At 41.8% G+C, this 27623-nt stretch overlaps 1 protein-coding gene across 3 annotated transcripts in view; it reads left to right on the top strand.

Annotated features, from left to right (window-relative positions):
• ssbp4 (single stranded DNA binding protein 4) overlaps nucleotides 1–27623 on the top strand; it is an 85570-nt gene that overhangs the window by 24656 nt on the left and 33291 nt on the right. The window contains exon 1 of one of the 3 annotated variants that reach the window (XM_042006289.1): nucleotides 23522–23860. The exons of the other annotated variants lie outside the window; for them this stretch is intronic. Within the exon in view, the coding sequence (XP_041862223.1) occupies nucleotides 23825–23860 (36 nt within the window). The 5' untranslated portion in view covers nucleotides 23522–23824. Of the gene's footprint in view, nucleotides 1–23521; nucleotides 23861–27623 lie in introns of those variants that run through there. 3 annotated transcript variants of the gene reach the window in all.

Consider the following 27623-nt stretch of genomic DNA (forward strand, 5'->3'; position numbering starts at 1 on the left):
TTTGTCTGGACTCTGTGCGTGATATTCTGTATTTTCCATCCATGTGACTCACTGTGTGCCTGTGCCAGGTGCTCACTTTCCTCATTTTAAATCTCTTTCAAAGTGGTCTTTATCCCTCGCTTCTTCTTCTTTTTTTTTTTTATATAAAGACAGAATTTACTCATCCGGCACCGTCTTGCTTTCTTCAATTCCTCTCAAGTCTCTTTCACCACCAACACCCCTCTCACTATCTTCCAACCCCCTCCTGCTGTTCTTTCTTTCCTCTCTTCTCTGTTCCACAATCTCTTTCTCATTCCTCCCCCCTCTCTCTCCTTTTGCCTCCCTCCTTCTTAGAGGAGATTGATTGGGTAATCTGGCTGGGTGCCAGCGGTGCCCGCTTCCTTGCTCGGGGGAAGGAGAGAAGCGGGGGCGACATGACGACATGCAGGAATAATAATAACATCTATAATGTAGGCAGAGTAGGTATGGATGGAGGGATGAGGAGAGAGTGAGAGTCTGCGTTGGCACGGCGATATCTTCACACACATTCTTCGGGCTGTTTTCAGTTTAAATATAGCCTACACACAAACGGCATGCCACAGCATTGTGTCTCCATTCCTGTCCGACTCTTTCTGTCCTTCTACCTCTGCCACCGCCACCACCTCCTCCGTTCACGCCTGCTTCGTCTTTTAATATCAAACGTTGCGTGGAGTGCAGGCTGCAGGCAGACGGGCACTGAGCTAGAGAACGATGCCTTTGTGTGCCGTTGTTTACCGTTGTTACAGTCTAAATGAAAAAGGCCAGTCGCCTCCTCTGTCTGTGTATACCTTCCTCTATCTGAGGGAGGCAACAAAGCCTGAAAGTGCTGCCCTCAAGCTGTGTGTGCATGTGCGGCTGGAGGTCTGTAAGTGACAGAAGCAGAAGATCAAATAATGTTTATGATTACCCTTTCTTGCAGGTTCATTCTGGGCATGCTTAAACTGAGCTATGGCTTAGCATTTGATCTTTACTTTATAAAGGACAAGCTCCTGGATCTCTGTTCTGTAGAGACACACACACAATGCGGACAACAATTCAGGGATAGAGACAAGAAGACATGCTGCATTGGCTAGAAGAGAAAGTGAGGAGGAAGGCAAGAGGGAGCTGGAGAAGGAGGGTGGGAGATTATCAGTGTGCAGGAAGAAAGAAGTGTCTGAAGGCACTGGGGACTCTTTTGAAGTCTGCATTTTTCGTAGTTCATCTGACTTTTGGTGCTAGCTTTGCATTGCATCCTGCTAGCCAAGGCAGCATAAATACCATCAATCTGCCTGAGCAAAGTTATTGTAGAAGCCAAGCCCTGCAGCATTCGTGTTCACTCTTTGCATGCAGATTTCCAACTCGGTCCCATTTAATTTCCTTAACCCTGTTACCCATGAATACCCTCTTAGTTACAACATCACCATCCATAAAATTTAAACGGATGCTTTAAATGAATGCTACATTCTGGGAAATAGTGAAAACTCTTTGGGGCATTTGTTTATCTTTCCCAATGAAGCTAGGGCAAGTGCTGCCAATTCAGCTTCAGTTTAGTCATTTTCATAAAATAAATTATGCTTCAGTAATTAAAAAAAGCAACATTGAGAACTTGTTTGCTGACTGTAACTGCTTTACTGTGGAGAACTGAAGTGAGAAATTTGTCAAGGGGTTGGGAGTTAGAGCGCGACCTTCCATGCCGGAGGTATCTGCGATGCTTTTCTTGCCAACCCTGCATCTCCTGACTGCATTCAAACGCACATAAACATACAAACACAGACACACAATACTCACACATCCCTGTCATCATCTTTCTGCGACAGTTCCCTAACACTGGTTACTCCCAAAACACATCCACTTATCCATTTATCCATTGTGTAAAAACACTGTCCTGCACAAAACGTAATAAATTACTGCAATTATGATGCTTCTGCTGCTTTTGCTTCTGCTCAGTTTGAACTTTTCTTTGTGCTGTCCTTTGTGTTTTTTATAACTAAGTCAGTGAGAAGGGGGGCAGATCCGCCTGGTGTAACAGTATGAGGGTTTTTACAGCTTCACTAAGTAAATTTCCTTTCGGTGAATCGATTCGACTCTGCTCGTCTTTTTCAGCTCTGGAGCTCCCTGTTCTCTCCTCCAAGGAAAAAAAAGCCAGTAGCCCTCGATTACTGCCACTCTTCATTAGGTCTAAAGCAGTGATGATAGTTACAGGGATTGTCAGGCAGGTCCCAGGGAGTGAAACCTATCTTTAAACATACACTCCTGTAGGTTAACTCTTCCGAGCTGAGAAGCCATCTACTTCTTTTATGTCAAGTTCTAAAATGAAGCCAGCCCAGCCTGGAGCTGATACATAATATAAAAAAAAAACAAAAGAAAGATTAAGTTCATTACTTGTTGTTGTACAAGTCTACTGAGGAATTCAGCATTTGGCAAACATCGCAAGAAAAGACAGAGCTGGGATGCAGAGTGTGTGATGACACTTATGAGGCTGTAAGATTAAGGATCAAATGAGGTTCTCAATATTTGAGATTAAGATTTGCTCACAATTCTAAGAAAAAAACCCCACAATATCCATATTATTTGTTTTACCGTTTTACATAATATCCTATGCTAAGCGCAGCTTGAGCTAAAAAAGATGACTGAAATGCACTTATTGTTTGGAAACACTTTGGTTGTGAATAAATGTACTAAGCAATCATCTTTCAATGTTAAACTAAATAATCTTGATTTATCTTATTTAATACTTGCAGTCGGCACCAATTAATTTTGTTAAAAATCTTGTCAGAGAGATTATTAACCAAAGTCAGTCTAAACCTGCAATAGTGAGTATTGAGATAAAGAGGTTTTAGAAAGACATGTTCTTCCTAACTTGTGCTGGGATCCCACTCTGGATTTATGTTACAGGACAGCTTTACTCCTTTGTGTATTTTAGATGCTTCTTGTGCTGATATCGGCAGTGGTGGTAGAAATCTGAGGAGTCTGTTTGAGGCTGCTGCCACCTCAGAACACAGGTTGCATGTTTGCTTTTGATGGTATTTTGTAAACCAATAAAAAAGAAAAAAAAGGGTAATTCTACATAACTGGAGGCCAAGTGTTAACATGTAATTTAAATTACTTTGAGAAATTAATAAAGCTGATTAATTAATGCTGATCTATCCTAAGAAAAACATAAGTCTTTGCTCACTTTGTCCCTTAACTTTGTCTTGCTTTCTTGTAGGCTCTTTATAGAGTTTGAGCCGTTTTCTAAAATTCCTTTCCTCCTTTTCCTTTTCCTTATGTCATAACTTAATCCATTCTCACTTTCTCCCTCCCTCACACATGACCCCGGCTTTTCTCCTTAGCTGCCTCTCATTGTAGAGAGTGGGCAGGCTTGTAGCTGGCAGCCGTTGCAGCCTGGCACTGTGCATCCCTGGCACACTGCATGTTTCCCTGTGTGTATGTGTATGTGTCAGCTGTTTGCCACTGCTCTACCAGTCCACTAGTCTCAAGTACCAGCTGGGCACCCAAACTCACAACCAAAATAAACTGTCCACCCTAACCCTATTGGGTAGAGTGCTTGTGCTGGAGCATATTTGCTTGTGTTAGCTCATGCATGTACATGTGCATGTCTAAATGTGTGTGCGTGCGTGTGTGCGTGCGTGTGTGTGTGTGTGCACGATGCTGACTGGACAACCCTCTTATTAATCTCAACTGAATCGAGCTGTAACACAAACACAGACTCCAGATGAATGCCTGAGATGTTCATCCATCTCAACTTTGCATCACAGTGAGGCCCCCCCTGCTAGGATTAAAAAGTAAAACAATTACAAAGCCTTATTTGCAATTTAAATTCTCCTAAATGCAGACTTAATCCCCATTTTCCAAAGGCAGCAATGCTGAGAGGCAGAATAAATGTGTGAGAGAGATCCAGTTCAAGCCTCTTTTGGGGTTTCTGTTGCTAAAATAACACTTATAAGTTAAAAGGGGGGTGGGGGGTAAGAGGGTAATGAACGTGCTTCGAGCTGGTTGAGTTATATTTGGAGAAGAGTTTGTTTCTGTTAAAAGCTTGTCTTCTCGCTAATGATGAGACGAAGGCACAAAATCAGCAGGGAATGTGCTGATTTTCAGACCATTTTGTGCACAGAGACCACATCTGTACAAGTATTTGCATTTACATCTGCATGTGTGAGTATTAGATATTTATTCTTGTGTGTTTGGGGTGGGGCGGGGGCCACCATGAGTGTGCTTTACTGCTGTCTAGGGTATATTTACAGACAGTGACTTTAATGCAAGGTAATGATTATTTTTATTCCAGGTACTTTGGCAGCCTGTTCACTCTGAATGGAATGACTCCCCATTGGTCCACTGATTACCTCTGTGGCTGCTGCCACACCTGGTTCCTTCCGCTCTCCCTTCTTTTCACCAACATAACCTCATCCCTCCTGCTTTCATTATCACACCTTCTGTTCCTCCCTCTCAGTACCTTTCGACTAAACTCAACAATAGCCTGGACTTCATTTTCTTTCTTTCAATGCCACAACACCTTTATCATCTCTTTGCTTCCATTGCTTCTCTCACTCCTCAACTCCTTTATTTGTCCATGTTTTACTAATTGGACCTACCTAATTTTACCTTTTCTACATTTTTATAGGTATTTTCTATTAGCTAGTCCACTCCTGGGGTGACTGTAATGAGCCAAAACATGGCTCACTAAATGATCTTATCTTAATTATCTTATTACAATGGGATATACAGCATCAGACAGTAACCAAACAGTTATCGTATTCAGCGTGTCAGATGAGAGCTGAAAGATTAAACTGCACTTTCTTTCAGACATAGATGTATTGACCAACAGTGAGTCCAAAAAAGGGACAAACCATGACTCAGAGGTTGTGGTTTAGGAAACGTACATCAAGGAGCCCTAAACTGTGACTGCAACAGCTTTTAGTCTATACGATTTAACACCACTGTAGGTGTCTAAGCCACTTATCAATGATTAAATGGCTGCTTAGATGGATCCAGAAAAAGGTTATGGTTGAGATTACAGGCAGCAGGCTTATGCCAAGTTGGTAGCAACAATACAACAGAAACTGGGCAAAGATTAGCATGCCGTTTCCAGTGCTGCAGAGCCCTCTGACTTGGGTCAGATATTAGCGGATGTCGGCACTCTTTGGCCCAGTGTGAAAGAAGCTTTGCCTGACTTAAAAGAGCTGCTGTTAATGTCTTGATACCAAAGGGCTCCTTCTGATTTCATGTAGCGTTCCTGCCTTGGCAGCACATGAAGGACCAGCAGCACATTAGGCAGGCTGTCATTATGTTTCAGCTCATTAGTGTTAATCAAACCAAAATGCCATTTTCACATAAGACAATAACAAGAAATGATGAAAAAAACAACAAGAAAACAAGACATAAACAACAGGAACTTCTCCTTATTAGATATATTCTTGCTGCATTATCTTTTAAATTAGTATCTAAATCTAACCATGTGTTGAGTGGTGTCCCAGTCAACACGTTATAGTCAAATTTCAACAATTTGCAAAGAAAATGTTGGCATATATTTGTTTTAGAGCCTCAAAAAGTGTAGTGATTTGTAAATATGCAGTCACTCAAAGTTACGTCTGACAAATTTAGATATTTTTCTCGTCCCTAGAAAATTTCAGCAGGCCTTCATGTGTGAAAACGGCTTATGTGATGATTATTTCAGTCTAGTGTCATGTTTTAGAGTTTTTTTATTGGATGCACAGATCTCAGCTTGTATGTGAGATTTAAAGGCTTTGCAACGATTACCTGAAAAGCCTGTTGGTGACGTGTTTCAGCTGCACTTTCTACTTCCCTCAGAACTCGTATCCCTTTTTTTCTTTAATAGTTTAATATTCATAATCATTTGGAGAGAATGCAAAATGCAGAACAACATGTGCATGTTTAAAAAGAAATCAGCCACATAAGTGTTTTTTTGTTACTAACCGAATCACAGATTTCCGTCCACATGTTTATTTTCCAATTTTACGTCTATTTTTTAAAAGGTTAAGTCATCTTCCCTCATTTGAGCGAAAGGCTCCCTCAGTGTGTCGTTATCCTTTGTTATCCACCCTCAAACTTTTCCTTTTGAACTTTTCCTCTTCTCCACCCTCAGAAGAAGAAAACGTCTTTCACCAACAACTTAAACCATTGAAATAACTGGCCACTGCTGTTTTAGACACCCTCTTCTAAAGTGAGTAAAGGTTAAAAGTTTGATTTTTAAATTTACGGCTATGCTTTTAATAACAATCTGCCACTTAAAGTCCCTCTGAAGGCTCTGTACAGCTGCTGGCTAATGAAAATCTTTGAATACTTCGTTATGAGTTCATATTTGTGAAATCTTTTTTTTTTTTTTGGCAAGTCTAAAAACGTTTCCAGTTTACATTCCAGTCATGACTGAAAAAAAGCCACTTCGGCTCGAGTTGCCTGTTTCAGTACCTTTTTGACCTCACATGTTTGCACACCAACGTAACTGATGATCTGCTTTTTAGTACAACTTTGTCAGACATAATGAAATATTCTGTGTTGTTCTTCGGTCCACAGATTGTGAAGCTTCTGCTTTTCTTCTTTTTTTTGTGTGTGTATGATCAGTTTGACTTAACTTGGATTTTAATTGAGGTTAGTTTATATTTAGGGAAACATGGAGCTAAACATTATGTCTCTTTTTTACCTACATTACCTATTATTAAAGTGTTATAGTTCATAAATTGATCATATTAACTTGTGCTGATTGAAGCCAGGAATGAGTCATCCTTTGTGTTCATTTAGGCTGTACCAATCATTTACTGCACATAAACTAATTAATCTATTCTATTATCCATGTCGTAATCCCTATATATTGACAATAAGTTGTTGTCTGTGCTATTTCTGTCTACTGCCATTGAGGCTTTTGATTTGGCCAGTTACAGCTGCCTATAGTGTATTATTTACACAGTAAAGAATATTATGTGTGCATCTTTGTTTGCATTTGACTATTTGATACCGTTCCCCCGAGTAGGCCACGCTGCAGCTATTAGCCTGGCTTAGGGTCAGTACAGGGCGGGAAGGCTGCCCCTGCTGCTGTTTAGGGTTAATACTTCTGAGACGACTGGAAAATCCAAAAATCCACCTCATGTACTTAGTTACAACTGCAGTGTGTGAACTTCCAACCTCAACTCTGCTGTCTGGATGTAAGCCTTCAGATCTGTTATTTATATCTCTCATGATTAAGTTCAGTGGATAAATAGGGCAGCACATCTGTTTCATTGTTGACTGAATGTTTGGATGTTTTTAAGCTGTAGATTTTGTTCGGGAATGCATGTGTGCATGCAAAGATAAAGAAAATAGGAAAAAAACAAATTTTAAAGCGTTCTTTTCTTTATGCGTCCTGTCTGCTCTGTCTGATTTTACCACATCAGATCCTCAGTGTAAAAAGTGACATTTGAATTAGAGATCCACTACACTGCACTGCTTTGCACTCCGCTGCCCCCTGAAAAGGTCAGCTTGCTCTGAAGGAGTGTGCGCGAGCAGCCTTCGCTCTGCGAGTGTGAAAGAAAAGAGGCTGGTTTAAGTTCGGTGTGCTCAAAAGTGCTATAGAAGCCTGCTTTGTATTGTTAGGGACCATCACCAGAGTGTCGCTTTCCCCCATATGAAAAGCAGGTCTTCTCTGTGCTGTGCTGAACCGAGCTGCTCTCTTCTGTGCTGAACTGTTCTGTTGGATGCTGTAATCTCTTCAGTGCATGGCCAGATTACTGTCTGCTCCATATTGTCTGGTGGCAAGCTGCAGGATGGAGAGATGAGGGAGGGAGGCTCTGCTCTGATCTGCTGCTACATGAGGAAGATTACCTTTTTATTAATGTATCCATCTGGACATTTGCTATATTTGGTTGTTTGTCCGGACTGTTTGTTTTAAGGATGTTCTGTATAAATCTGATGAGATTTAAAATATATGTGTTATTTCCCAAGAGGAGTCAACCAGATGAATAAATTACACAGTAGTACAATTGGGATTATATAATGTTGAGTTATGTATTATTTTCTAGCTTATTTACAAATAATTTTTTAGAAATGGAATAATATCCAGTAAAGAAAAAAAAGAAGAAATTTGAGTGTTCGTTGTGCCCCCCCCACCCCCCGATCTTCGCAGCCACCCTTCCATGCCTCTTCCTCTCCATCTCTTTCTGTCTCCTGTGCACTCCATGCAGAAATGATTTCCATTCCTGCTGAATTAATGAGGTTCTGCTGAACTGAGAAAAGGCAGTGTGTACACACGCACACACAAAGGCACACACACGGACACATGCAAGGAGAACACACACACTCATTGGCACTATATCCACTGCTATAGCCTTATTTGAGTCTGTATTCACACTCTCACATGCACACATTAATTCACTGAAGCTTGGCCACTTCTTTTTCCTGTTTCAAAGCACAAACTGTTTCTTTTCTTTTGCGTGTGTGTGTGTGTGTGTGTGTGTGTGTGTTTTAAAATAAATTTCCAGTTCTGTGGATAGAGATGGAGCCGGACAACAATCACATATAAATCCACATTCAGGTTTTACATTAAACACACATAAGATTGTGAACGTATACACACTGACATGAGTCAGGCCCCGGAGCTGGGCCCTGTCACCATGACAACACACAACTGTGTGTATCAAACACTACAGTAGTTTGGAATTGTTGGTGGTCCGCACTTCATCCTCTCTCTCTTTCACACACATATTTCCAGACACATAAATGTCAGCGCAGCTTTCCTTTACTCATCCCAGAGACGGTTTCTGAATCAGCCTCCACTTTATTCTTGATTCTCGTTTTTTCATTGACTAAAAAGCTCATGTGAGGAAGCAAACAGACACAGAGCTCTCCCCAAGCTCCAGCCTGGCTCCTGTAATGTAAACATAGACAGTGGAAATGCACGGGAAGGAGCATGCAGTCAAAGGGATGTAATTGCGGTGCAAGCGGCTGCGGTTATGTACCAGCTCGCGCGCCACTTGAAAGCTCTGTTAAAAATCAGCTGAACAAAGACGAGAAGAAAGTGCCGGCTGATTTTTGGTGAGATTCTTCCTTTCTTAAAACGCTCCTAATCTGGAGTTTTCAGGTGTGCAATGGAGGTGGGAACGCAGACCACCTCCTAACCACACTGATGTTGTGTTTTTCTTTCATTCTTGCTGCTTCTTCTCTTTGTTTTTTGACTTTCTTACTCCCTTTCTTCATTAAATGGAAATGCGCATGCATCCACACACACACACACACACACAAACTTCTCTTCCTCTCCCGGCTCTCTGCTGTCTCCGTGTTTTTCTTTCCCATTTATCATCACTAAGGCTGAGGAACTGATTCCAATTTCATGTGTTTTCATTCCATTCCTCTATTTGCTTATTTCTTTATCCCACTCTCTCTGTTTTGATCCCAGGCAACCAGTCAGCAGTCAATAATCTGTTAAATAGCATTGATCGCCACCATTTAGTTTCCTGGCCAGCTACTTAGGTTGTAAAGCTGATCAATGGCTTTGAATGGGAACCACCTAGATAGTGGATTGACTGCTGGGCGCGCTCTGCAATCATATCATTTGTCTTCATTTGCTCTTCAATTATTCGCCGTAATGGCTGCTGTCAAAAACAGCCTCATGCTGGCCCACAGTGGCACACTGGCTCTGAAACTATAGAGTGCCAGCGTGCCCCGACTCACTCAGCTCACCTTGACTCTTTGCCTCCCCGCCTCCCCCTCCTCCCGTCTCACCCACACTGCTGCTGTGTGACGGCGGAGGAAAGGCATTATATAGTAAACAGCCCGAGAGAAGCAGTATCACATGTCGAAATGAGTATGGGACCGTGTCCCTGTGTGTGTGTGTGTGTGTGTGTGAGGGGATTGACCTCAGTGAGTGTGATCTGTGAGTGCATGCAGATGGTGCTCATGGATGGATGTGTGGATGAAGTCTGACCCAGACTGGACTTCCTCTTCCCAAGAGCCCCTTCCTGAATTCATCAATCACCTCCTATAGGACACAACTGTGTGTGCCCTCATAAATGTGTGTGTGTGTGTGTGTGTGTGCTTTGGAGTTTTTTCTGTAAGTTTCAAGGATTGCAACTCATAGGTTCAATCGTTTTTGTTCAGTAACTTCTACTTTTGAATATTTCATGCTGATGATAGTCACAGTAATGCAAGTAAAAACTTGGATGTTCTGGTGTAATTTCTTTATTTTTGTGAGTTGTGGTGAATTTACATTTTTCTTCTCAATTTCTGTCAGATTTCCTGGGAGCATTTTCCTGGCTGTGTTGATGCTGAAGCTACATTTTGATGTGAAGCTCTGTGAATACCCTCAGAATTTGACATTTTTAATGTAAAGATTGTTCAAAGGGGTTAATGATAAAACCTTAATAGATGCTCATCAGCTACTTTACCATAAATCAAATAACTCATTTTAAGCCTGCTTGTCCTTTATTTATTGAGTTCAGATCTCATTTTAACATTAAAGCTGGCCTCCTGCAGATTCCCATCTATAGCTACAGTATATAGCAGGCTGGGACCGGTCAGCCTTTTCTAATTTGGGGGTTTTATGGTGTTTCTTTAGCGGGGGCATCCCCCTCTTGTTCCCATCTACTAAGGCTCATCTGGCACCAACTTACCTCCAACTCTCTTCTTTTCTACTGTACCTCTTTCTTTAAGTCTTCCTCTCTTTTCTTCTCCTTCTACCTCCTCTGGTTTTATTGGGGTAGGAGTGTCCCCCTCCCCCCGTTTGTTTGAAGTGGCCTGCTCATATATCACAGCCTTCCCTTGCAGGATATCCTCCCTCTTCCTGCCTCTCCCTCTCTTTCCCTCTTTCTCCCTCATTCCCTCCCTTTCCAGAGTGATTAACTCGGGGGTCAGCTGAAAGGGGGAGTACCTGTTAACTCTATTTCTTTTCTACACTTTAACACTCTTGCCATATACCCAGTGGACCAGCTCCCCCCATGCAGTCTGCTAGAAAGCGCTCAGCTTCACATGATTCAGAGCTGGTTTGATGAGGTTTCATCATGAGAACAATCAGATATCGATGCTAGCATTGATAGTTTGAAGTGACTTAAACTTTTTTTTTCTGTCCTTTTTAACACACTTAGGCTGTCTGTTGCATACTCCGCGAAAAGCGAAAACTTTTTTCTTGTTCTTGAGGCCACAAGAACAAAATGACGTCATTTTGTTCTCACAGACATGGTTGCGGCTTGTCCGACACATCAGCCAGGCAGAATTTTCTTCTCGTGGGGCTCCGGGAAGTATTGTGTGACTGGTTTGACATTTGAAGTGGCCAAAGTTAACACGCAAAAAGCATGAGGCGGAAAGTGGTCACTTCTGCATTTCCACTGCTGCGAGGTTGAATGGATAACTTTAATTAACAGCTCATTAAGGTGGTGAAAAAGTCTGAAAATGAATAAAACACGTGGTGTATTAAGACGTTTACACTGCTGCATGCACAACCCCGCCCTGCCACACATGAAGTTTCTAGTTAAGTATGAAATCACCGGGTCAGTTGCTCATTGCACATAAAAACACAGATGACCCCCCGCAGTAATCTCCGCCCAGTCACAGACAAAGCTTCACGTATATGTTAACTAAAACAAACTTTTTACATGAGGTTCTCGCTTCTTATGGAGTATGTAACAAGCTTAATGTTGCATTCGCACTTTAAATGAAATTATATGGAAACTGGCAGCTGGCAATTCTCTGAAATGGCCATGGCTTGTTTATCAATTTTCCACAAAGGTTATAATTGTAGCGTGATTTGATTTCAGTGTTTTAAGTTCCTCTTTGCACATGTGCACGTTCGTTCATACCGACTCCAAACTGCTCCTGAAGTTGTTTTGTCTAAAAACTGAAAATTTCAGGTGCAACAGCTCTAGTAGTCTCATGAGAAAAACACAACAGTGGAATGAAAACTATCTCTATGTAGGGGAAAATGCAAATGGGACTGAAAGAATGTACCCAGGCCTCTAGTGGGTAGTGAAACTTTGCAGTGACGCACCCAGGTGTACGCCCCATCCTCATAAGACCAGGGAGAGACAACACAACAACTGGAGTGTTGCGTGCCAACTGCTACTTATCTGGCGCATGTAAACTACAGTATGTATCTTCGCTGGTGGCAAAAATGTTCTACCAGAAACTGGTTTTGCTTCAACAGACCAAATAAATTAAAAAGTTGTAGCAGCACAGACATGACACGGAGGCCATTGCCATTGGTTTTGTTGTGCTTTTAGCGGGTTAAGCAGGGTCTGTGTGCGGGAGTGCAAGGTGACGTGAAAGACATCATCGCCAAAAGATTCCACTTCCAGTTTACACTGATGGGACTCGCCTATGTTGCAAGAAAATGTTACCCAGGATGCCGCTGTCATGCAAACCCAAAACTCTGTTACCGTGTAAACGAGAAGCCAGAATGCAACTTTTGCGTTTTACTGTCTCAGCATTGTGGTGTAAACAGGTTTTATGTATGCATGCGCTCCTCAAGAATCTCGATAATGGACAGGAAAATGTAGACAAGGGTTTTGAAATGTTGCATTTCAGAAGTGCATCTGATTATTAAAATTATCTGATCAGCCCCAGTAATCAGATTTTGATGGTTATGTAAAGAGAATCAATGACATCTTCTACGTGGAATATTTTAAAGGCCAAAATTATGAGTTGTATTTATTGTAACTTGTCTGTTCAGTCTATCATAATACACGTACCTAATGTGAAGCAATCACCATACAGCTAAGTCAATAAATAAAGTATCCCCCCACACACATACACCTACTCCGCTGGGGGATATGTTATTGACTTTTCTTTTGTATATTCACAACCTCAATGTTTTTCTAGGTTTATGTCTCTGAAACTGCTGATGAGATCTGAGCAGAACATGAAGGGATGGCACATTCCCACACATCTCTTGGCTTTTTATTATTACACTAGTTGGCCCACGAGGGGAGCGGAAGTGGTGGGGGGGCAACAATTCCAGGTCAAAACAAAATGAAGGGAAAGATTCAGAACTTACGGGCCATGAGGGTGAATGTGCCATTTCCTTCAAAATTCACACAAAACAAATTTCATCATTACAGGAATATGAGGGCGTACTTCTGCATAGTTTCCTGTTTATTTGACGCAGAATCCGAGCTGCCAGGATTACCCTGCTGTCCTTCATCGCTCCCTCTCGTAACACAGTTTATTTGACTCTCATTCGTCCTTAATATCTTTTCCTTTATGAGATTCATTATTCACTTCCACCTTTTCATACTCCTTTAATTCAGCCGTGCTGCCTTTCTCTCTCTGCTTTTCTCACATTTTCCCTTCATTTTTTCTGCTCCTTGTTTTTCTCTCTTCATGCCCTTGTTGTCATTTAGCTACTTCCCCCAGCCCTGCCCTCCCCCACTGTTCCTGCACCCCTCCCTCTCTTTCTCTTCCTTTGCTGTCTCTCTTTTCTCTTTCTCCATCCGTCTGCCCTTTTACTCTTCCACCTAACGTACCAACCCACGCCCCTCTTCCTTTCCTCCTCTCCATCCCTCCATCCCTTGCGCTCTTCAGCTCAGGACAAGGAGGTGAAAGCCAAGCGGATTACAGTGGCAGTTTAATCTGGCTGACCCACCAAGGGATTGCTCTCTACTTTGCTATGAGGCTGCAGGGCTGGAGGGCAACAGGGCTGGGTTTGTGGGTTTGAGGATAAGGGGGGCAGGGGGAAAGGAACGATACCAGGTAGTACTTGGGTGGGGGGTCTCATAAAGGAGCAAGGAAAAGGGAAAGGAATGGAAGTGTTGATTCTGAAATATTTCTACTTGGAGCCGTCTTGAAATGCTTTCCAGGACAGAACTGTTTGTGTGAACATAAGTGTGCACGTGTGTGTCTGAGGCTGTAGTGCCAGAGGTGGGGGAAGGGCGTTGGGTTGTTATTAAGAAATGGAATATTAATGCCGCTAATTTCTTTCCATCTGTCATCAAGTTTCTCTTTACATGCTTGTGCGTGTTACTGTTTTAATCTATGAATAGATCCACTTCAGATATTAACAATTAATCTGTTCTTTGTTTCAAAGACGAGATATAAAAACGTCCTTGGTGTCTTTTTTTTTTCTAGGAAAACATCAAAATCTCCTCTTTCCACATCTTGTCAAAGTCATTCAGACTCTTGTGGCTTTCATCCTCAGTTAACAACCAGATTGAGGCCTCACCAAATTCATCAGTTCACCAAACACCCGCACCGAGATTCTGTCGTTGTCAACTGCAGGTCATGTGTTTGTTTCTGGGTTTGTTGTTTTTCTAAATTATTGTTGCTATTTTTATTCTCGTGATATTCAAACACGAAGAGCGAGGAGCATGTGACAGTTGGGTTTCCTGAGTGTTTTGGTTTGAAGTCAGAGGCTCCTCACCTTAACAAGTCAACTGAAACAGATCACACTAATGCGATCTCAATATTAAAGTCACACACATTTAAATATGTATTTTGTTTGAAGACTTTAAACTTTAAGAATAGAATTAGGGCACATTCACGCTGGTGGCGTTTGATCCATTTCAAACAAATTCCAGTCCACTTCCACAGATAGTACGGTTTGTTTGGAACAGCGTAAACTCGCAGTTGCTCTCTGATGCAGACCAAACAAGCTCATTCTTGAAGACTGGGTGTCTCAGTTAGCTTACAGGTGAACTCCTTACGGGTGTGGTTTGCTTACAGTGTGAATGAAAGTGGAGTATTCAGAGAACCAAAGAGAGGAAGTGATGTACAGTGCCTTTTCTTGAGAAAACCACATTAGGTTTGAACACAGACAAAAAAAAGACTTCTTCATTGTTTAGTTCTGATGAACGTGCCGGCTGAAGGGGAAGGATTTCCATTTTGATCCTGGCCAGTTGTTAAACTGGGTTTTCCACTTCTTCCTACTTTTTTTCTTCTTGGCCTGTAATCATTTCAACAACTGCTTCAGACAAGCAGTTGTTGCAACTTTGTTTTTTAACTAGTTTTTTTTTTTTACTTGCTTCTGTTATAAGTTTGATTCCCATCAGGAACAGCAGTTCTCAAAGAAAGACTGGTCCTAAAGAGGCAAAACATCATGTTTGGTGAATTGAGGCTAATTTGAGTTTAGCCATTGTTGCAGTAGGCAGATGTACTGGTTGAATAGGCACCTCATATTTAAATGTCAAAGGTCCTCATGGTAGCCTGTTGGTGTTTGAGCATCGTCCTTCAGCCCTTCACTGCATGTTAGCCCTCCCTGCTCTCAGGAACCAGACTTCCGAGACTCATAAACAAACCACAAAAGTTGGGAGGTGTAAGGTGGTGGTTCAGTTCTTACGATTTCAAGCCCAATTTTCTGGCTTAATTTGTGAGGATCAAAGACACATTGCAGGTTCCAAACAAACATCTGGCATGTTGTCTGTTCAGCCGTGGCTCAACTGGTACAGTTGTCTTCTTCCAACAGTTAAGTTCGGTTCAATCCCCTTAACAAGGACATAACTCCACATTTTCATCAGTGTGTAATTGAAAAGAAAAAAACAAACTTTATGTAGAATCTACATATAACAAGGGGTGCTGTATGTCTGTGTGAATGGCTGATTGAGAAGCACGTGTAAGGAGCTTTGTGTGGACCATTTACCATTTAGATTGTCGGCAGGGAAGGCTACAGCCAACGAGAAGAACAAATCAGAGGAAACAAGGTGGAAATCCTCTAAAGGAATTTGACAAACAACTTTATAACAAACATGATGAAGAGCATTGTGAAACAAGTACAGTCTGCTTAGAATCCGGAAACTGAGAGGAAACAACTTATTTCTCTTGGATGTCCATTATGAAAACATCTTTTATGCTTGAACCAATGAGCGTGGATTTTGTATTATTTTTGTTTTCACTTCTCGCGTGTAGCTTTGTGACTACATGAAGGCCAAACAATTTGATGGAAAATGTGGTAATTTGTGTTTCCCTTACATACTCCAGAAGAACTTTTTTCTTATTATCAGGCCACGAGAACAAATTGACATCAATTTGTTCTCGCGGATGTGGTTGGGGACATCTTGCAGTTTGTTCTCGACACACTTTCTTCTTGTGGGGCTCCGAGAAGTGTGATTGGTCGGACATTTGAGGTGGGAGTGGTTAACATGTAAAAAAGTGAGAATGTCTGTGTTTCTGCTGAAGCCAGGTTGAACATATAGCTTTAATTAACAGCTAATCAAGGTGGTGAGAAAGTACAAATATTAATACAACACGTGGTTTATAAAGACAGAGACACTGTTGCATTCACAACCCTCCCAATTCCGCCCTGTGTGGTTTCTCGTTAAGTATGTTTATCAGTCTCTTTCCTCCAAGCGGTGCTAATTTTGTTGCCTCACCTCCCCAGCTGGAGAGAAATCTTACATTCCAGTCAAGAGCATAGGCCTTGATCTACTGGGATGTTAGCTATGTAGATGTTGAACACAGTATGATTGCAGTTGACACAGTAAGTCTTTTCTGTGCGTCAAGTGGCAGCAGACAAAAAACATCCACCTACAAGAAAGTTAGATGCCAGACTTGGCATCTAACTCTGATGATGCAGTGCCATTTTAATGTCCTAAATGGCTTGTTGTACAATGCTGAAAGCAGTGCAGGGGACTGAGGCAAGCTGTGTCTGCAGCTCTGTTTGCTTCTACAATGCCTTTCATGTTCCTCATATCAGCCTTCCTTTCATCATTCCACCCCTGCTGTGCCGTTTCAGAGGAGGGGTCCAGTCGGCGGGCCGGATTAGCCTCCAACTGGTGCTTGTCCAGATTCTGATTCTGAAGGGGGGCTTAAACCAAACTCGCTTCAGAAAAAGACGAGAGCAAGGAACAGGAGGGAGGGAGGGAAGGAAAAGGTCTCCTGTGGGGGTGACGCTCCTCTTCAGTTGTTTACCTTGCAATTAATGCGCTGGATTGTCCTGTGAAAGAGAGGAGAAAGTCAAGTGTGTAGAGGATGGAGCAGTAGGCCACCACTGATACAGATACAAGAACTGGTGGGGTTCATTGTATGTTAGTGAGGGCCTGGAGTGCTCATGCTCAACACCTGTTCTTTTGGTATAGTTGTGTTTTAAAGTGCACACTGTGAGGGTCACCATCAGGGCACAGACGATGGCAAAGACCAATCAGCAACAGATGCACCCTGGAGGTAAATACTCTACACTGTTAATATGTGTTTTTGTGTGTGTGAGACTGTTGTTTACTGGCACAGTGGGTAACACCAAGCTGCTGTCAACGTTGCGCCACCCTGCAACATGGCTGCCTGAGAACCTTATTTTAGGCTAGACCAGGTGCAAGTGTTTGGGGCTGGTTACATGATCTTGAACGAATGCATGTGAGTGTATGTGTTGTGTGTCAGTGTGTGTATGCATATAAAGAGCTGTGATTGTGTGCTTGGTGTAGTTTGTGTGTGTGTCTGCCTGCTGGAGTCCAGGAAAGGTCAGAGATTGGGTGGAGGTGCCAGGAATAGGGGTGTGAGATGCCTGGGTGTCTACAAGGCCATGTGACACACACACACACACACACAAACACACACACACACACACACACACACACACATTGACACACAAATGAATACAAGGCCTCCAAACTAGAAAACACAGCAGAACAAAAGCTGGCCACAGTGGAGCATTTTTCTTTCCCTCCTCCATCTCCTCCTCCTAATGTCTGTTCCTCATGTCTATCCCTACCACTCTCCTCTCCTCTCCTCTCCTCTCCTCTCCTCTCCTCTCCTCTCCTCTCCTCTCCTCTCCTCTCCTCTCCTCTCTCACGTAAACATGAAGCTGCTTTCTGGATCTGGGATGCCTGAGGGACAGAGCACAGACAGGAGCCCCGTCACCATGACAACAGCTTCTCTGAGCTGCCTAACACCCAGACACAATTGGCTGAGGGCTGTTGGGGGAGGGGAAAGAGAGAGAGAGTGAGAGAAGTGGGAGTAAGTTAAGCAAGGGGTAGGAATAGAGAAGGGGGCATGGGTGTGTGTGTGTAGAGCGAAAGAGAAAAGGAGATAACGGAGGCAAACGACCCCATTTCTCCTCATGGGGTTGTGTGTGTGTGTGTTCAGATTTATGTGTTGGTTTGATACGAAGGAGGTAGGAGAGAGGAGAAGTGGGAGGGGTAAGGAGGATCAGGGGGCCAGTGTGTGTGTGTGTTAAAGGGTGTGGAAGCATGTGTGTAAATGATCTTCACAGGGTCATATCAAACTGCTGGCCCAGGTTGCATGTATATGTGTGCATACGTGTCTGTATCGCTGCATCCCTTCAAATTCATGACTCACTATTCCAGCTCGCTGTCCATATCAGTCATGACTGATCTTAAATCTGGAAACTGTCACGGACTGAACTGCTTTCTGTAAGGCTTCTTATTGAACTTCATCTGAAGTTTTTATTTCTTTGGTATCACACTATATGTAATAGAGGGTAAAAGTACATGGATTTGTTTGTAAAATCTTGTTTGAGGGAAACTTTTTCACAATGCTGTCAGAAAAAGTGGGTAATCCCCCTGCAATAAAAAAGTAAATCAATAAAAATCAATAAAAACCATATGCCAACTGTGTGACATGATTGCTTCCAATAATTTTTTTTTTTTTTGCCATTTCATGTGTAGGTTGTTAGATTGGAGGTCAATGATGCTGTCTCCCAAGCAACAAGAATTTAAAAGATGTGACATACTGATAAGCAACAAAGGAGGAGAATGCAGGTTTTTACCAATAATCTTCACCCGTTGTTTCAGACCAAATATTCACATACAGGCTGAACATCTGACGGAGCTAAATGCTTCTCATGGTGTAAGACTTAAATGCCTTTCCAGATGTTTTGAAGGGCTCCATGTTCTGGACCAATTACTAGATGTTTTTTTTTCCTCTCCGACTCAGACTGCTTTTCCTGCAGATTGTATCATGACAGAAAAAGAAAGACACAAAGTTTATCAAATGAAATACAGCTGCGCTGCCGTTTTACAGACCCCAGACCACAGGAAAAAAAACCTTGTGACTTTTTGGACAGTCAGTGTTGTTCCTCCTGTCATGGGCTCAGCAGAAAGCAGAGAGCAGCAGCATCTGTGGATGAACTGATTCCAAGGCTGTGTTGTTTTTGGTGGGTTGATACAAAAACAAGGAATGATTTTTTTTTAAATAAGAAAATAATATTACTATTAGAATAAATTAATATCTTAATTGTGGACAAGCAGAGCAAAGCACACAGAGACTCTGGATTAGCTTTCCTCGACACAGTAATAATGTAATTAGAATAGAAGGAACAAGGAAGCTTAACCATTCAAGTGAAATCCTTTTTTTTTTACACATACCTATATCTCAAATCATAATTTGCCCTAAGGGGCTTTGGAATCTGTGCAGTAAACCACATTCTCTACTTTTTAGACCTTCAACCAGGATGACAATACCCATTAATGGGCAAAATATAAACATGTATGTCTGCTTGGTAGAGGCATACAACCTTGAGGGGGTAAATCTAATTTTCAGAGTGAAATGTTATCTGCTTCTTTGCCTTAATTTATACCAGGAGGACAAACAAACAGCCACTAATATTTTCATTCCTTGTTTGTGTGATTCATTACTAAAAGCATTAGATTTATAGAAGCTTTGGTTTTTCTGTGTTTGCATTGCTGTACCTTCAGATGGGCTGTGAAAAGCTATGCTCCATGTTTATGTGAAGCCTGGCAGTCTGCCGGCTGGGGAGACAGCAAATGAAAAGTGTGAGTGATTTTTTTTTTTTTTTTTCTTTTCTTGTTGAGCAGAGAGATAGTGTATGGCTTGTATGTGTGTGTGCATGCATGTGTAGGTCCATGTGCAGTGGGTCTTCCTGCTGTTCTGTGATCACTGGCATATTTAGACTAATCATTGAAGAGGGGGAGCATGTGTCTCCATGAAGATGATCTCGGGTGCTCCATGCTGTTTGCCTGTGTGTCTGTTCCTGCATTTGTGTGTGCGTATCTGTGTTACCAAAACTCACACAGGGGGCATAACTGTCTCAGTCTGTGCTTGGTGTATCTATTTGCAGGAAACAAAATTTTACACACGCAAACATGCTGAGAGATGCGAGATGTATTGAAGAGGAGAAGGACCGAGCGGTGAAGTAGATGAGGTTGCTTCTAAATCAGAACCAGAGGTTGAGACAGGGTGACAGAGCAGAGGCTCAGATAGGGGGTCGACCATGTGTGTGTGTGTTGTTGAACTGCATAGACTGCTGTAGTCTGTCTTTCTGTTGGGTTGTGGAGGTGAGGGGGTGGAGGAGAAACTCGCGGGAGGGGGGCAAACAGGAATGAAACAGTAAGCATGTTTCACCTCAGCCATTAATCCTTTCTCCTGACTCTAGACCAGAAGCAAACTCAAAAAACAGAGGCATCTTTTCCTCTTTATTCTAATCTCTCCATTTTTTCTCTGTTTCTCAGCCCTCATTTATCCGCTCTGTTTCCCTCCTTCTTGTTCTCCTCTCTCTGTTGCTATCTCTCCCAGCCTTTATCTTTATGCCTCATTCTCTCTCTCTCTGTGTGTGTGTGTGTGTGTGCCTGTCGTCCCCTCTCTGGCTCTCTCTCTGTGCGTGCCACTGCTGGCTCAGACTATGCTAGGGATATTTCTGTCAGCCTCTATTTATTTATTGATGGCGATGCTGGTGAGAGTTTGCCTGCCCACATGTGTGCTTCTGTCAAGAAAAAGAAAAGTGAGGTGTTCTCTGGAAATCTTTACCTCCTCTTCCTCTTCTTTCCCTCCACTTCATGGTTCCTCCAGAGTAAATATTTTCCAACCTCTGTCCTAATGACAGCGTAAGGCCGACCCAGGAAGTGTTGGCTGTTTGACCTCTGATGGAACTAGCTGCTCTGTCCATGCTCACTGGCTTGTCTCATGTGGAGGATGGAAGGTGCTGAAATGGAAATTTAAATCATTCCTTAAAGAGCACCACCCCCACAACACTGTCTTTGACAACAAGTTATTGCCAGCAATCAGCTACACTGGCTGCTGACATACTTCCTGGAAGCAAGAATGCAAATAGAGGACATTAATGTCAAACGTCATTGTATGTCAGTGCCCCTGCTAACCACTGGAAGCCTGTCGACTGGTGGGCCAGAGGTCAGCGCCAAAGCTGTTTATTTCCTTGTGTGTCTCTTGGGGAAAGACAGGGGCCAGAATGTGTGGAATCTGGATAGCAGAGATGGAGGAATTATGCAGGTATGGTTGCAAAGTGTCCATCGTCTTGCTCATCCAGCTTATGCTACAGTCGCCTTTTGTTAGCAAAGTGGTAAGAATGAGAAAAAAGACTTGAAAAAAATCATGTGTCTATGCACCATTTCAAATTCCCCTTTTTATTACCATGTCCTCAATGGTGAAAATTAAAGCTGGGCTAATTGTATATTAACAGGTGCTTCGCATTTTAACGTGTAGGTTTGTCTTTGTAGTTAAGGATATTTTTTTAAACTTTTAAATTTAAGACATCTGGATGAAATAGATCTTGCTGTGGAAGAGAGGCAGAAAGAGCTTGCCATTTGGTTAATGGTAACTCTTTTTCACCCATCAGGTAATGGACACAGGTGGCTATTACAATAACAAATAACTTTTAGTTATAATGCTGCTTAAATAGGTTTTGCAATACCAACAGGAGGTAGCAACATGGCTTCAAGCAGCAACAAAAGAAAGGCAGAAAATATCAAGAACAACATACGACGATGACAAAATGGACAATGACTTTGTGGAGTGTTTGTACTCACTGGTGCAAACAAAGACAGAAAAGCTCCATAAAAGAAGGAAATAGAAAGACTCCCCATCATGTCCTCTTACTGCAGCCTGGAAGTGAACAGTTCATCATCTGTTAGCAATTGCAAAGGCAGCAGCGCCACAACCCCGCTTCTCTTACACAGATTTAATGGGGGTACTGCAGAAATCAAACCAGATGAAAGTTTAACCAAGTTCTCTTTTTTCTAATGAACTGACTCTAATATATCTACGTTACTGCTTAAGTTTTACATATTTATTTGAAGCCAGTTTAATTATTTTTATGGAGATATATGGGTATTGGTATGTTCATCGGCATCAACCAATGCTGTTTATATAATCCAGTTATGTTGCATTAACTTTGCCCAAAGAACTGCTAAGATTTAACTGCATTTAATTTTTTGGGCCACAAAAAAGGAGAAAACAAGTATTTTAGTAGTATTTTTTAGGCCAATCCCATGTCTCTTTTATACCCTTTCCTCTTCCCCTACCGCTTGCTTTTCTCTATCCCTTGCCTCTTAAAACGAAGTGGTAAGGGGGAAGGGGGTACAACATTCCCCTAGGAAATGAAATACCCCTACTTTACCATCATACATCATCAGAAGTCATCGCGAGTTGCTATGTCAAACGAAGCAACACGTCTCTATGACAACCGAATGGCAACAAACTGATGATGCTGTATCGTTTCAGCTGCCTGGGCTGTGTTCATATTTTTGTGTTTGTCCTCAATAAGATGAAAAAAAAAAAACCCCAAAAGGAGATGTTAAGTAATAATGTTAACAAACTCGGAGGACTATGCTGACAACCGTTAGCAACATCAGCAAACTAGCTAACATTAACATTAGTGAACATTAATTAGCGGTTAGCGCTAAGTTTCGGATTTTGATAACAGCCCAATGATGAACAAGATTGTAAATAAATGGCCACTAGATGAAACACAATTTTAAAATAATTTTCACATCCTTATTGATGTTGAATATACCTTTATGGGTGTTTTGCCTTCTTTCTGTCACCATCTTTGCCAATGTATCCGGTGTCTGTTGGGAAATTTTTTATACCCCTTTGAAGTTCGGCCCTGGGCTGTCTTCATTTGGAGGGTTGTGTGGTCCTTACCCTTACCCCTTCCCCTTCATCCAAAAGAGAATCAAGCTAGCGCTTTCCCTAACACGAACAGGCAAAGAGGAGGGGGAGGACTAAAGGCCCATTTACGCTTGACGCAGAAAACGGATACGCAGATGGACGGACAGTTTCGTCCATCTTGTGCGTCGGTTACACACATCATTTGGTTAGTTTTCAGGGAGCTTAGCCATCTGTTGCTTGACACAGAAGACAGAGCAATACCACCAGATATCGCTGGGGAAGTGATGAGCACAATAGCTGACATGCAACCAGGGAAAGAAACAAACCAGAGAAGAAGATGAGAATCAGGAAACGAACAAAAAAAAAAGCAGAATAAGAACGAAGACTATGGCTGTGTTCGAATGTCCACCCTACTCCCTAACCCCTCGTTCACTACATAGGGCTGCACTACATAGCACACTACATATTGCACTCATTCTCTTGGCGATTCGGACACAAAACCCCCTTATTTTTTCCTCGCCGCAGACCATGTAACTACCAGCCGTCACCACGGCAACCACAATACTCGTCAAGATGTCATTCCAAATCCAATTCAAAGTTGTGTGTAAATATATTTATTTTTGTTCCTTATGTTGTATTTTATTCTTTGTTTATTTACTTTAGGGAATTTCGCGCTACTCAATTTTTTTCGCCTCCTTGCACCATGTTGAGCTTCTGCCCACAATGCATTGTGGTCTATATTGACCCGTCTAGTGACCATCAATGCTCACGACTTTTCAAGATGCATTGTGGGTAATTTTGAGTGCCCTACTTTTTTCTCTCCGGACATTTGGACACTCCTAAAAAATGGCTTGACCCCTATATAGGGCACTATGTAGGGAGTAGGGTGCACATTCAGACACAGCCTATCACAACAACTGTAGAAATTGTGCAAGCTTTTGAATTAGGAACTATGCAAATGTTTAGGGCTGGTTAGGCGGTTGGAAACAACTTTATAGCGACACATTACCGCTGACAGTGAACTCTGAGCTTAGCACTAGTGGAGGAATTGCCTCAAAAATGATGGCAACGAAAAACACGCATGACAGTATGAGGATGGCAACAGATGACAACGTTTAAAACGGACGTCATATTTATGTACGTAATGGAACATAAACGGGCCTTTAGGGGTAGAAATGGGATTCAGCCTTAAACAAAGTGGATGATATCACCGCTGTCAAATCTTCATATCACTTGTAAGACAATGACCAAGTGCTTAACACACCGACCTGGAAAAATACACAGACTTGATTTCAATACATGTTTATAACATATGAATGAACATTGACACAAAGGAAAACAGCAGCACTATTTCAAACAGAATCACAGCGATTAGGAGGTGGGTCGATTACATTTGATTACAAGTGAAAGCTTTTCCTTGTTATTGGCCCATATTTATAGTTCATATGATCTTACATGATCAACATAGTTGGGGTTTGCATCTAAAACTCTTGAACTGACTGAACTGAAAATCCTCACTGGTCAGCTAAAGCAAAAGCAACTGAAACCGTGAAACCCCATCTAAGCCCCCCCCATCATGTTTTCTCCATATCAGTTTCCCTCGACTTTGCCAGCACTGTTTCTTCTATACCTCCTCTCTTATTTGTGCACAACCTCTCTCCTTCCTTTTCTTCTCTTTCTATCCTCATAATGCCACCTTTGCCTCATTCTCTCTGCCTCTCTCCCATTCCCTCCCTCTTCTCAACATGCCTCTGGGCCCTCAGAGTCTCAGCAAGCTCCACAGACTGTCCATTGTCTTGGGAATGTGGTTTGCTGTCTCTGCTCACCTCCTCCTCCTCCTCCTGTCTGGCAGGAGACAATGTTAGGTGGTGTTCAGCTCCTGGGTCTTGAAGGCCACTGAGTTTAAAAACTCTAACCTGTCTGACCCCAGGACCTGGACCAGGACAGCTGATCAGGCTAAACTTGGCTTTGACCAGAGGCCAAAATCTGAACAGTGTTTGAAGAAGACAGGTGGTTCTTGACATTTATAATCTGCTGTTAAAATATGTCAAGAGATAAACTCCAGTCTGTGATCAAGGAGAAAATATTTGCACATTTAACAGCTTGAAGATGTTCTGGTTTGTTATGGCCTCCGTTGTCTTCATGTAGTGTGTTTTACAATTTCTTAAACCTGACAGTATGTTTCTGTAAGAAGGAAGTAAAGGCTTCATGTGAACTTCTATATTTATCAAAATATTGGAAGCTGATCTCATCCACTGTGACTCATGAGGTGGAGGTGGTCTACATGGTGGTGCCTGTGGGATACAAATGGAAATTGGTAGCGTGTGCCTCATATGTGTGTTTCTAAGTGTGTGTGTGTCCATGTCTCATATGCCCAACCCCCAAATGTCTGGCGCTCAGGAGGACTGCTCCTTTGGGAATGCCTCTTCCTGCCTGGCCCTGCAGATACACCCACACACACACACACACACACACATGCAGACACGTATACTTCAAAATAGAAATGGAGTGAGTGGATGAAAGTGGCGTGATAAGGTTTTAAATGTCTGGTGTGTTTCTGTTGGTTGCTAAACATAACCATGAGATGCAGAGTTTCGGCTCAGTACATGGGTGTGAATTTACACTGAATGCCAATTGTGCAGGCGGTTATTACAGTAGAACACAGGAACATTAAGTCAGAAGCTGCAAGACTGGACTTATCCCTCTCTTTACTAAACTCGTTTTTTTTCTGTGGCCACATTATGCAGAACATTATATAGTTATTCTTTAAATGTTTCAAGCTAAAGACGTCTGGAATGTCTCACTCTATCCCTGCTGTTTTTTATGTTTATGGCATATAGCACCAGCACTTCCCTCTCCTTTTCATCTTGCACCTTCTCAGCTCTGCAGAAATAAAATCCAGTTGTAAGCGCAACATGAGAGAAAGAGAGGAAGTAAGCACAAGAATATGAAAGAATGCCAAAGAATAAGGAGGGGGTAGATATTGCTGACAAGGTTGCCAGAGACTCTTTTCATTTTTAATAGTCCCGCAGGAGGTCTGGCTGAAAAAAAAGTGTTATGTTTTATCATCCAATCTTAGCAAAGTTTGAGCTGCAACAGATTCCAGCAGTAGCAACTGTGAAGTCTATAGGTTAGATAAGCTTCACGGTGCATGAGCAGGATCTTTGATATAATATATCTCTTTATAGATTTTATTCTCAAGTAATAGTTTCATTGAACTATTTCTCAATATACGTCGTCTTTGCTTCTGTTGTTTTTCTATTTTCTGATAAATAAAATGTCCATTGTCCAAAGGTAACTTCATAACCTTTGCTGTTCACTTTGGACACAAGTTCAAAAAAAGAGAAAATCAGATCTGAACACAGAGGAATTTAAAATTTACTACCCAAAACTGAACATAAAAAGTCCACTTGGGTACTCACTGCTGTTGATGTTAAACTGAACTCTTAATCTGGGCTTGACTTACCAGGTTAAAAAGTGTATCTGGACCCATACTGGGTCTGGTCCTCTTTCATACAGAAATGTAAGAACTTATGTACCGTATACATCCCATTATTTTCTATATAAGAAACTTACTGTGTATTATAGATGTAATGTCCTTGGGGGAAACAATACACTTTACATACAGTATTAATAGAGATATATTGTTTTAATTGGCTGAAAAAGAAAAAACTGAGCCTTATTCTTAAGATATTTTTTTAAGATGCTTTGAGGATTATAACTGAACAACAATTTTGCTGATTAACATCAAGGAACCATTGAAACTGTCAGTCGTTATTTATTTATAATAATTATTATTTAATTCCTAGTCTTCAGCTTTGCTACTAAACAGGTTAAATGAAAGATTTAGCAAAGAGAGCAACTCTTTAAACTCACAGAAATGAGTTAACAATAGGTGATCATTAACAATCTCTTACGTTTGCTTTCTAGTTGTTTAAAGAGTTTGCAATATGTGCGAACATGAGCATAGCTGTCTCAACCTTCAGCAAATAAATATTAACAGATATGTAAATGTCAGTCTTGTACCCTAAATGCCAGTGTGCAGAACATATCCACTACAGCTGTTTGGAGTGTGCTCATGAACTTTAGTAGATTGTGTGTGCATGCACATTTATAGTATGTGATAAAGCTTAAAAAAAACTACATTTGAATGATCTGATGCTTGTTTTTAATGATTTACATGCTTTTTGTCTTACCAGTTGCCTTCTCTCAGATTTATATTCTCTAGAAAGCACAGACAGCAGCTGTGAACCTGTTGATTTTTTGTTGTAGTTTTTCTGTGTGTGGGTGGAAGAGTTAAAAGTGATGGTTTTTCGGCTTAAAATAGGATCTCGCCTATTTGGTCTTTGTTTGCGTTGCTTTCTGGTTTGTGGAGGCTGGAGTGCCTCAGCCTCTTTTATGACAGATTTCTCTCTATATTATTGTTGAACGTTGGTTTAAAAGGCCAGCCGATGAAAGACTGTCTTGCTCCTGGTTACTGAGGTACTGACATAAGACATCTGACGCAGCTGATGTGTTACACTGCTGAACATATATTTACATTCTAGCTACAAGGAAAATAATGCAACAGACTCAGAAATGGAGCACACATCAACACTTACCGCTTTTATAACTGCCAAAAGTGTTTGTGGGTGACTGCACTTGTTGGTGTGTGTCATCACCTGTGAAGTGGCCTTTCAGGGATGATCTACCTGCTCGCCCCTGATCTGTGGCCCTCTGTGACCTGCCGAGCTGAGCATCTAGAGTCTGTGAATAAGAGCGAGACACCAGAGGAGAGGAGGCACCACATGATAAAATCATTTTTCCTATCTCTCTGTCTCTCGTCTCTTCCTCACTCTCATTGACAAAAACTCAAACGCCTTTCATTTTACTGCCGTTTGCTTCACATTAGGTTTTGTCTCCAA

Source organism: Melanotaenia boesemani, chromosome 14, assembly GCF_017639745.1.
Source record: "Melanotaenia boesemani isolate fMelBoe1 chromosome 14, fMelBoe1.pri, whole genome shotgun sequence".
Taxonomy (NCBI): Eukaryota; Metazoa; Chordata; class Actinopteri; order Atheriniformes; family Melanotaeniidae; genus Melanotaenia; species Melanotaenia boesemani.